The 12,401-nt window shown below is 28.4% G+C and overlaps 1 protein-coding gene across 1 annotated transcript in view; it reads left to right on the top strand.

Moving 5' to 3' along the window:
- The window catches only part of LOC113518390 (RING-box protein 2), a 38,148-nt gene extending 26,215 nt beyond the window's left edge, over nt 1-11,933 (top strand). The window contains exon 2 of the mRNA XM_026903293.3: nt 11,655-11,933. Coding sequence (XP_026759094.2) covers nt 11,655-11,836 — 182 coding nt within the window. The 3' untranslated portion in view covers nt 11,837-11,933. The remainder of the gene's footprint in view (nt 1-11,654) is intronic.
- The last annotated feature ends 468 nt before the right edge of the window (nt 11,934-12,401 follow it).

Raw genomic sequence — 12,401 nt, 5'->3', positions numbered from 1 at the left:
AACCTTCGAACGACGAACAATTTACTACCGCGTTCAAAACTAATACTTAATAAAATATCTAACTTTTAAGTACCGAGGCGGTACTTTTATTTATTCTACGCCGAGACTACCAAGTTTTAATATTTACCTGATTAAAAAATGTCATTGAACTCTTAATATATTCACTATACCGCACTTAATTAAAAACCTTATACCTGATAAGTATATTTATTTACACTTTTATTTAATATAGCTGTTATCTAGTGCTCTGTTACGTCATTATACGAGTATAAGAAACCTCTATATGAAATTTTATGTTTGTGAACCTAGCTTCTCCTTTTATTATGTAGATTTAAAAAATCATATTTATTTATTGACAAAAAATGTTTAGTATAAAAGGCGAACTTACTGCTATATTTCTTTACTTTATTAGGTACTTAGCATTCTCTCCCAATCAACTTTTGGGAAAATAGTAATTATATAAAATAATAGTTTTTCAGTTTTTTGTAAATAAGTTTTTTAAAAAGTTGGCTGAAGTACATACTTAATTTTTTTTTTTTTGATTCTATATTATCAATGCTTCAAGTTATATATTTTTAATCAAAATACAAGTATATCCTTACTAATATTATAAAAGTGAAAGTTAGTTTGTTTGTTACCTGTTAGTGCTATTGGTTTAATTACTATGTATACGCACTATAATGGCTATATTCTATTATCTTGGCCAGTGAATATATCCCGTTTATCCGTTGAATCTAGAATCTTAAAATTATGCAGATAACTTTATATAGTCTAGCGGTAACAATAAGGAAGGAATTTTGAAAATCAACCCCTAAATATATACTTAGTGTAATATATAGTGTATATTTTTTGTCACCCTTCTGAAACCCGCGGCTTTGCCCTCATGAATTAAGATAAAGCATTCTGTTTTATTATAGAATAATATAATCTGTTTGCAATAAAGGATAATTTCGTGCAGTTAGGATTAAGTAACAAATATCGTTACAAACATACATATCTATAATATAAGTACGATAATATAATTAATAATATTTTAATTAAAAAAAAGTATATGTTTTTATATATAAAGCATATAACATCGCAGCTTGTTTACAAAAAAGTATATACGCGTAGGTACAAAGAGTGCAATGCAATTCTTTCAATATTCCGAGTGTTTATTTTGCTTTGCATTCTTAGTTGCATAGAGTAGAGTCGTTCATTCATTTGTCCAATATTGTGCATCTAGTTCTCGTATTTTTATGTCTACGACACGAATCGATATATCTAAAAGAAAGAGACAAATATATTTTTATTGCTTTCCAACAAATCATACGTCAAGGTTCTGATGGAAAAATACTCGAAGAAAAGTGCACAAGCCAGCCGTCCGCTGGTACAGCAGTTGCAAACATTTTTAAACGTACTGTATTCTCTGAATTAGTCACTTGAGAATATTCTTAGTATTTAACGTTTCAACACGTAATCACACATATGTACTTATTTACATTTATTATGCAAATCTAACCATAATTATTCCACTCACGGAATATCAGAATTCGCTGTTAAGAATAATTGTGATGCGATACTTATAAACTTTATATTTTATGGTATCTTATAGGTAGACCTAAAATATACTTATTTTTTTTAAAAAGGTTTAGTAGCGCTGTTAAACCCATACAGTTACAAAGATTTGTGTGAACTGTTCACACTCTCAGTGTTTCATAATATTAACACAACATGCAGGCACACTTTTGGTAATACATCAACATCAGTTTGTGTTTGTGTGAAAGAATCAGAGTAAAGCGCCATCAATTTTACATTGCTAACTTTAGCATGCGCTGGCGCACACAGCTACAAATAGTTAACTGGTGTAGTTTAGCAAATACTATGTTATTTTTTTAAAATGAATAAAGGTTTTAAAATTCCTTATTATTTATAAATAAAAGAATACATTTATATAAAACGAATGATTAATAGTTTTTTCATACAAAAAATGACATAATTTATTATTTAAGTAGTTTTCTGAATAAATTAATTAATCTTTTATATCTATTCATAAATAATCAAATGCTCTGTTCATACTTTTCTTTAATATGCTATTGCGTAAACGTATTGTTGCGTACGTGAGTATAAAATGGTCATTGAAAAATTTTATGTTGCCTTGTGTACGTCGCCAACAAGAGGTTTTACGTGGGAGCGCCCACGTATTCTCGTAATATTTAGATATTTTTAAATTGCCACCTAATTTGGACCAAAATAGCGTATTTAACATTAAACTATTCCGGTCGAAGGTATGTTTGCCATGCACACGAGATCTTTTTATCTTGCCAACGTTTCGAGGAGACTGCATATCTTGTACTACAATACAATGCAAACCCATGAATCTAAAATAGTAACTTGTTGCTCTGTTATTTCAGACAGATCGTTGACCTTATATTTGTTGATATAGTAATAAAATTATTATTTTTACTATCTACTTCAATATAGATATAAAAAAACTAAATTCATATTCTCACAAAATTACACTCAGTAGTGCCTCGAATCAAAAGTAGAAGAAATAAGTTATTATTGTTACACATGGACATGAACACAATTGATTATTTACCTGTAACGACTAAACCACTAGACACATCATTGAAATGTCAGAAAATGAGTGCATAATTTGATTAAACTCTTTATTTTCATTGTTATGTTTTACTGTGCGATTGTGTATTACAGATATAAATCGATGTACTAGAAGTAATTTATTTTATAATATAAGTAGTAATAAATGAGAGTCCAATTTAGTTTTTTCTTCCTTTGGAAATGAGCTTTTTTTTTATCAAATTGAATCGACCTCAAAGTCGGTGTTTTTCTAAAAAGAATCAAAATGTACCATCTGCATCTTCATGATAATCAATTCAACTCTTTATAGTCCATTATTTGCATCTTCAGATTCCTTAAAATATTTTTAATAACATTACTCTAGAATTTTTTCCATCTGTTAAAATATTATTTTCTTTGTTATGTATTTGTCACCCGACTTGTTATTACAACTAGCATTTTTAAATAGAATGATGAAATTGTTTTATCACCTAATAAAGTAACTATTAATAATAATTAATTATAAAACACTTAATTATATTTATTGATTTTTAGACTGTTTCTTTTAAATAAACGAGATTGTTAATTATTATTTTCACCGAGACTTGTACTATAATTTTCTTCTAATTTAAGAAACTTGCAAGTTTAGCTCACTTTACAAGTTGCATTTATAATTAGACAATTTCAATTGAAAATTTTTGCCTCGTAAAATCTGGTGATGGTGTGGCTACGTATTATTACTATTACATATTATTACTAGATATTTATACGTATATTATCCAATATTTTCGCAAACATTGGACGTTTTTTTTAATTGGTAGAGTTTACTCTTGTGTTAATTCAATATTAATTTACAATTTATTTATACATTCTTTTATGAATTAAAGAAAATGTAAGAATCAATCTGTGTTTTAGGTTAGTATGTACTTAAAAAACCCTAGTAGCACCCAATGTTAATTCAATATTTTTGACTTCCAGGATAGTTATTAAATCAGGATATAATAATAAATATAATATCAGGAATATCCATCATTATCATGTTAGGAAAAAAATTAAAGTAAATTAAACTAAAAATTAAATTAAATTAAAGTAAATAAAACGTGAAGCATACATTTAAACTGTCCCTTGTAAATTTATTTTACCTTGTTGTTTTTCCTTTATATTATACGTGTTGAACATGTAACCTGATTTGCAAGGATAACAATAATACATTTTACAGCTTACGAATTGACCGATTTTTTATTTACTCATCGTCAAAAATTACCATATTTCACAAAAATAATATATGTCTAACATGTAAAAACCACTACCTCCTTTTATGGCTTTTTAAATGGGACTGCATTAACACCCGAGTTCTTTTAAGGCATCCATGACGTACCACCAGGAGTCTACAAACACAGCATGTGATTTTGGAATGACTAATAATACTTATATCATGCCAAATACAAATATTATGTTGATTTATTATGAACTAGGGTTTACTTACTACAATATAAGTACATACATATTTGTGAATGTGGTAATGCCTTTACATACATTTGCCGGCCGTGTTTGATGAACAAATTAAAATTGTTTAACAAGAATTTAATTTGCATAAGGCACTCTAAAAATTGATGTCATCCACTAAAAACTGATATACTAAGAGAAAAACCATTGCGTCCTTAAAATCTATTCGCATAGATATTCTGTTTTTTTTTTTTTTTTTAACTAACTAGCCGTTTTCCGACCTTGCGATATTAGGTAGTTATTTCCGATTCCCGTTAGAATTTTGAGAAATTTATATATTTTTTGTAACATAACATTGTAAGATTTGTAATATCACTTTCTGAAAAAATGAGAGATAAATATGATTAATAATATTTTTTATTTTATTTATTTATAAACAAAAATTTGTATTTGAATGTCATAGTAGATACAATAATTTCATATAGTACATAAAATATAAATTAAATTAAGCATAAAACAAATATTACAGTCACTTAGTCATCTCTTAACATAAACAATATAGGTATATATTTAAATTTACTATAATTAGAATTCGTCAATTGAGTACAGACACCTTTCTAGCAGTAATGACTTCAATTTTGTCCTAAAGATATTTAAATAATTCAGTGACTTTAATTCCTTAGGCAGCTTATTAAATAACACCAACGCTTGGTTTCGTGGACAATGTTGTATTATGTTAAATGTGGGTATAATAACCTTTTGTAAATCCATCCTTCTTGTAATTAATCGTTGTTTCATACTATCCTCTGATTCATATAAATGTCTATTTTTAATTAAATCTATAATAATAATAGAACAAATAATGAATAGAGCAAGATGTCTTTTTTTTTTATTTTTAGATTTCAATTTCTTCTACATCAGTTGTAAGCGGGTGTAAATAGTGTTATTTTAAAAATTTTATGACAAAATAATGTGTACCTTCATGTTCACATTAAAATGTGAAAATTTTTTGTGTGGGTTTTTTTGTCGATGATGAAAATAAACAAGCTGGTCAATGCCATTCGATTGGAATGTCGTCTTTAGTAACGTGAGCGAAACATTGTAATCGAATCAGTAAGTACCACTAGTTATAATTTAAATCAATGATATTAAAACCACACCTAAACATTATTTTCTTCTAGTTCTTCTTAGAATTTTTCTCATCCCCATTTTGCTTTATCTCAACTCAGATAGCTTTCCCAATTCCTTAATTTGTTTACTTCAGTATGTACGTTAATATATAAAACTCATACATTATGTAGATAGAGTTTCTCCATACAAACGCTGTGTCAAAAACAAGTCAACTTTTTGTCCTTGCCTTTAATGAATTGGGTTACAATAATGTACGTTTATTACTCAGTATATAGAATAAATTATATTGGAAGGTTAAATTGAAAAATAAAACGATACAAAATTCTTACAAATATATTTAAAAGAACAAGATAAACAGTGCTGAAGTGATTCGTAATGATGCTTGTTTGGTTACTTTGATTTATACCTGAACATAGACTTTAAATGTTTTGATTTTTAAAGTATTGTAAATGGCTACCATTTTAATTATTACCTGTATATGTAGGTAGATGTCTGTAAGTAATATTTACAAATGTATATTTATATTACACCAGAAAAATAAAGTTCCCATTTCAAATCTGAAAAATCAATTGAACGGGGAAATTTTTGTTCCAATTACTTGCAACACTAAAAAAGCATGTATTGTTTTGATTAAAAAAATGTGTGTCAAAATTTTGTCAGCCAAACGTCAAATTAGATGATTAAATATTGGTCCGTTTTTAACATATATATAAACTATTCTACCTAATACTCTGGGAATTATAGATAAACATTAGTATTTTAAATAATACTATTAAATCCTGTAAAAAGTACTTTTTTTATTTTCTAACTAAGGAAATAAAATTAAAAAAAAAGAGAGGACAATACAAAGTTCAAGTTCGTTAATTTCTTATTATTTATTGTACAGAAGACTTCATTCCAATCAGACATTAGTAATTAGATTTTCTTGATAATTATAAGAATAATTTATTCTTGTGGGATTACCAAGAAGTCATAAAATAATTTCCTCTGAACTGTATAAATTTATTATGTAAATGTAAATATGTTGTTGTCAATTTTAGCTGATATATAATGTTTTTATAATGTATAGGGATATTCCCCATACTCTTCGACCTTGCTACAAAAAAAGTTAAAAAAAGTATTGATACAATTTCAAATGTAGTGACATTTGCATTGATATGAGTAAACGGGAACATTGTCACGCATATCATTTTTAACCTCTACATTCGTATCCCTACAGATGAATACTTACTAAAGATGATTGCAAATACTACGTCTATAAAAATGTCATTCAATATAGCATCATTCCACCGAAATAACAAATTATTTGTTATTGTAGTTGCTTCGCCTTCAAGCATAGACCACACTCAGAGTAAAGCGAATCCAACTTAGCGCATATTACTGCAGCTTCTTTCAATACTCCAGTTCACACTGCTAACTGAATTATAAACAATGCCAGCTAAACTAACCGTCTTTTTTAGCTAGAGATAAGAGGAGGTCTCCGCTCGTGAATACAGTTATATTAACAATCTGTCCCGATACACCAGGTTTCATTTATCCTAAGTTTTCAGTGAAAACCTACATAGTAATTTCGCTTATCTTGCGTTGTTAAATATACGTTAATCTAAGTGAACCATGCTTAACGAACTTTTTTAATAGATGACGACGTCTGCGCTATTGATATAAGCCTGCAGGTCATCAATGAAAGATGATAGATGAGAATAGAAGCGCCCTGCTTAATTAGCCCATCGTGACGAATTCAATAATAATTAATCACGATGATATCTAGGGGAAACCGCATGGAGGCCGATCTGATAAAGTATTTTTCTAGCAATGGGGTTGCTTGGTTTTTCCTCTACTGAAGGAAGTTAGTTTCGCTTAGCTCTCAATGTAACTTAACTTTAGTTATGAGCTGTATAACTTTACTACCTTCGTACATTGATGGTAACTGGAAGTGTTTGCTGAAGGCCTCTTGCTTATCTTGTTAAATAGTCAAATATATTATTGCAAAATATATTTCTTGCACATCTATTTATTTGTTGTTATTTAAAATCTAATTTAAAATTTTACCTTTTACGTTCTATTTTGTTAATAAAAAATTCGTAAAATATTAGCTTTATAATAGTAGATAGGCATATCTCAATATTTTTGTGATGTTATGTCGATCTTTCGAACTTAATATAATACGTATATGGACTGATATGAGTTATTTATATGTGTAATCGATTGCAGTATGCTATGTTATCTCATGTTTTTTTTTCAGTAATTTTAAGTATTAGATATATATCTCGTTTAATATTATTTTTTATATATGAAACGATAAATCCTTTTATGATGACTTGATCAATTTACGCTAATCTCTACAACGTGGAGATAACTTGGTCTGCTTGGTTGTCATGATTAATCAATTTTAATGAAATCGAAATTAATCGTTACATAATTTTTTTTTTGATGGGTGAAAATGGTATGGTAACACCCCGCCTGCGTTAACGGAATACGCTGGCGGAGCACCAGTGAAGGGTGATCGATGAGAATGAAAACAGGCCAGTTAGCTCATCATGATGAATTCATCAGGAATAAATCATGACCTCGAATGAACCAACTTCTTTACTCACATGAAATTCTAATAATATGTTAAGGGAATTTTGAAATAAATTACAAACTTTCTACATTTATCTGTATTTATATTTTCGTATGTATGTTTAATTTCTATAATGAATGTTCATACTTTTCTGACCTCTCTAGATCCTCCCCGGATCTACACAATCTAATATCGCATTATAGTTATTTTCACAAGATGTGCAATAACAATAAATATAAAAATTAATTTGTTTAAATATTTTTTATTAATAACTAATTAATTAATAATTTAAATAACGTGAAATTTTATTTGTTTTGAGTTTTAAATTGATATGAAATGATCTTGTTCTGTTTGATGATGTTGTTCTGTACATTAATATCAACAAAATCTCTTTTAAAAAATCTAATTACCTTTTTATCATATAATATTAAATCATGTACCGCATTACCTACTCTACATTTTGTGTGCTCACCTACTTACCTGTCACCTTCTTTCTGACTTCTGTCGATTTCTAATTGAAATAGCAATAGAAGGGAAAGATAACCATAGCGATCACTGACAAACAGATAAATACATGAGTAGGCAGCAACACAATTGTGCTGAATGAGAGGCTTACAGTTTCTGTGGCGAGAGCTATCACTTGCTAAAATAAATAATCTAATTATTTGCTATGTTCTATAAAACACTCTTATTTGAAATCACCGAAATAAACACATAGTTTGTGTCTTTTTGTGTAAGTTAAAATTATACCACCACCATTTTCGTACACCAAAAAGGGAAAATGTATATATTACTACATCAAATTTGTAATACTGTTGTTTGTCATTTAAAATGTTGTTATTTATTTGTTACCTTGATTTTTATCCATGATATTTTTCTTTAATTACCAGGAAAAAGGTCACAGGAAAATTATTACAGAAAATAAAGCGTTATCAACGTCAAAGATTAAAAAATTACCTGTTTTAAAACTTCCATAAATAAAATAATATTTTTTTCTTTTTATAAATAAATATAAATAATAGTTCCCATTTATTTTATCAAAGTATGCAAAAAGTATTAGATTATTCTACTTCAAGTTAGGTATCTAGTACACGAAAATATTTCTAACCGTCCAGATGCGACAAAGCTTAAGGTTATTTATTGTATTAGAATATAAGTGTTTTTAATTTGAAAAATACTAAGTTTGAAACACTGCTTTAATAAATAATGAAATAAACCGCGTAGTTTTTTAATTTATAACTAAAATTTGTATGTGTTAAAAATTCAAAGCAGAATTGGAAATTTGTGAAAATCGCTGCAAACGCAGATACAATATTCGACAATTCGAGTTGAGGACATGTCAAGTGCCGGTAACAGCAATTAATATTCATAAAACAAGACACTTCTCTCACTGCCAGGTACCACGAGTATTTATTTAGACATTGTTTAGAAAGTGTTCATCGAAAGTTTTGCTCCGATTGTTTTAGACAAATATTACCTATTTTTTTATGCAATTTGTAATGGCAAACAAGGTGACGACCCACTTGAGTAACTGGACTATAGATATTAAACATGAACAACACCATGAACTTGTCAGGATAGCTTGCCTACTAATACCAAATGTGAGCAAAAAAAAAACTATATAAAAACTAAAAACTAATTATATATCAACTATCAAGGATGGTACCTATAAAGTAGTAGCAGTATAAATGTGGTTATTTGTTGCAGATATATGATTACATTTACTTCTTTTAGCTTCATTTACATTCACAATGATATACTAGCGATCCGCCACGGCTTTGCTCTATTCTTTTAAAAAATAAAATACAGCCCATGGTACTCGCTGATAATATGATTACTCGTTGATGTGTTTGAATTTTTGAAATTGGGTGAATATTTTTAAGTTTATCTATTACAAACAAGTAATAATATCTTTCCTTGTTATAACTTTTAACTGTCTTATTTTACTAGAAAGTATAAAAGGAGAAGTATTTTTCAGATTTGTATGCTATCTTGGGTTTGTATGCTTCTATCACGTCCCTGATTGTGGGGAAAAAAGTTTTAATTGGTGTTTTTTTACGAATATCATCATTAGATAACATAACTCAATTTTGTACATTAAAAAAATACGAAATAGTTTTTAACAAGCAAATATTTGCATGTACCGGGATTAATCAGGTACAATTTGTTTGAACCTGTAAAAAAATCTGAGATTTTTCACTGTTCACCATTGAATATTCTGATAAGCAAGATAATAGGAAAGATAATACTTTCGTCACAAAGTGGAATGTTTGCTAGCGAAAAAATTATATTACTAGACGTTTGTTTTTTTCGTGACTATGTTTATTTTATAAGATTGATATACCCCTGGTAATTTTTATCAGTAAACAATTAAGAATGCGATCACTTTTACACTATGTTTATGATATTATAATATACCACTTATTAGACGTATTTGTTATTACATCTTATTCCACGGGTAGTTAATTAATGATACTCCTGTAATAGTATGTTCAAAGCCTACAAATACATGCTGACATGTCATGCAAGTCATGCAAGTGGTAACAGTTTTAATTAGTTTTTGAACCGCTGAGGACAAAATACATATGCGTAAATATTATCATCAAGAATGGGTAACGAATGAGCAAATTTGATTATATATACTATTCCTTTCTAATTAAAATCAGTATATACATATATATAATAAACAAAAATTTTTTCAGTTCAACACAAGAAACCATGACAGGAAAACCAAACTAATATTGGTTTTAATTTATTTTTATGCTTTCAATTTTAATTCATATAATTTTTTAACTGGCAGCTCCTGAATTCAGTCACTGATACGTGGATTACCCATACATTAAGGATAGTACCTGCGGTCTTCTTTCTATGGGAGTTTCCTACAATTATTCTTATAGTAGTTAGATTTAAATGTGTTGTCTTGCTCAGTATATACTTTCGTTTGTAATTCAACACACACACACACACACACACAAACATACACACACACACATATATATATATTTATATACAGGTTTTTGCTATTTATTTAATTGCGTGGAAGGACTTATAATAAGGAAATTATATTATTATGATTTAGTATTATTACCATGAATTAATAATGTATTAACAATATTTTTTTCTATGCCGTGGAGAACTAAGTTAAAATTGTCTGTTTGTGTGATAGCTCAATATACACAGCGGCTATTTACATAAACGTAACTCTCATAGTACCTACTTATTTTGCTATTCATACTCAATGTCCAACATGCAAATTTTTATGTTTGCCAAGCAGAAAGTTGTAGATTTTTTCCATTACCCAATGGAACAACACCTATTTAACCCATCAACTTAAAAGTATACCAGTTACTTATTGTACCTTGGCTGGTACTAGTACAACCATAATAATATAACTTTTCCTTGTAGAATATTCAATTCTATTAATATTGCGAATATGAGCCTGCAAAGATTTTTAGCTTTAAACTACTAAATCACGCTTAAATAGGTAAAAGGATTTGAATTAAATTTATTCAATAAATGGACCATGTCTAAAACTTTTGTCCTAAATCCAAAATCCCTGATTATAGAAATATTAAAAATATTTTATTTATTTATTTATACTTCATTGTATACACTAATAATATATAAAGATATAACAGAGATACGCAAATGTACAAAAGCTAGCTTAACTCTAAAAGAGTTTTCCAGCAAACTCGAAGTGGAAAGAAGCATCAATGATACTTTTTTAAAAACCTTTGAGCAAGACTTATCGCTTTATATATATTAAAACTTTCAAATTCATTTTCTAGCTTGGTCAATTATGAAACCGACTTTACTAAACAGGCGTGTTCTGGACTTGTACTATCAGAAATCCAGATGTTTGATCTCTTATCCCTCATAACATATTGTATCCTAATTTTAGTGGACCTAGCAAGTATATGGTACAAAATATTTATGGTTGATTTTTTTTTTATTACAGATGCGTGTTTACGGTGCCAAGGAGAGAGCAAGAAGGATTCCTATGGCAAACAAGACTGTGTGGTAGTATGGGGCGAGTGCAACCACAGTTTTCACTTCTGTTGTATGTCACTTTGGGTAAAACAGAATAACCGCTGTCCACTTTGCCAACAAGAATGGTCTATACAGCGCATGGGCAAATAAAATAAACGTCATCTCTCGGTCTACAAACTTATATCGTCGCCTGTATTTTAAGTAGAAAATTTTGCTTTCATTAAAAAACGTTATTTAATATATACAATTTATTTCTATTAATAATCCCCGTCACATACTTAGGAGTGTAAGAAGTAATAAATACTTAAAGACCTTAATTCACGATTAATTTCTGTTATCATTCATATGCATAATATTATTGATAATAGAAATCAATTTCTTTAACGACCTAAAACTATTTGCTAGTAGAATAATGAAAACCGCTAGTATTGTTTGCGTGAAAGAAACAAGCATTCATCCACCCTCACAAACTTTCGCATTTATCATTGTAGTAGGTCTAGGTTACTTAGTAAAATCTTATTAATCAATAAGTTGCCAATATCACTAAAAGTTATCGTATTATTATTAATATCTATGAATAAAATACATCTTGTCCTTATGATTTATCTATATAAACTATACATGGCACTGGAGTGAAATTTTTTGACGAAAAAACTCTCAGTATAGTTCCTTTACCTACGGTGAAAATAATACAATGTTCAGAATAAAATATGAT

This window comes from Galleria mellonella, unplaced genomic scaffold, assembly GCF_026898425.1.
Source record: "Galleria mellonella isolate WM207_F2 unplaced genomic scaffold, CSIRO_AGI_GalMel_v1 utg132, whole genome shotgun sequence".
NCBI lineage: Eukaryota > Metazoa > Arthropoda > Insecta > Lepidoptera > Pyralidae > Galleria > Galleria mellonella.
This window is presented reverse-complemented; position numbering and strand designations above follow the sequence as displayed.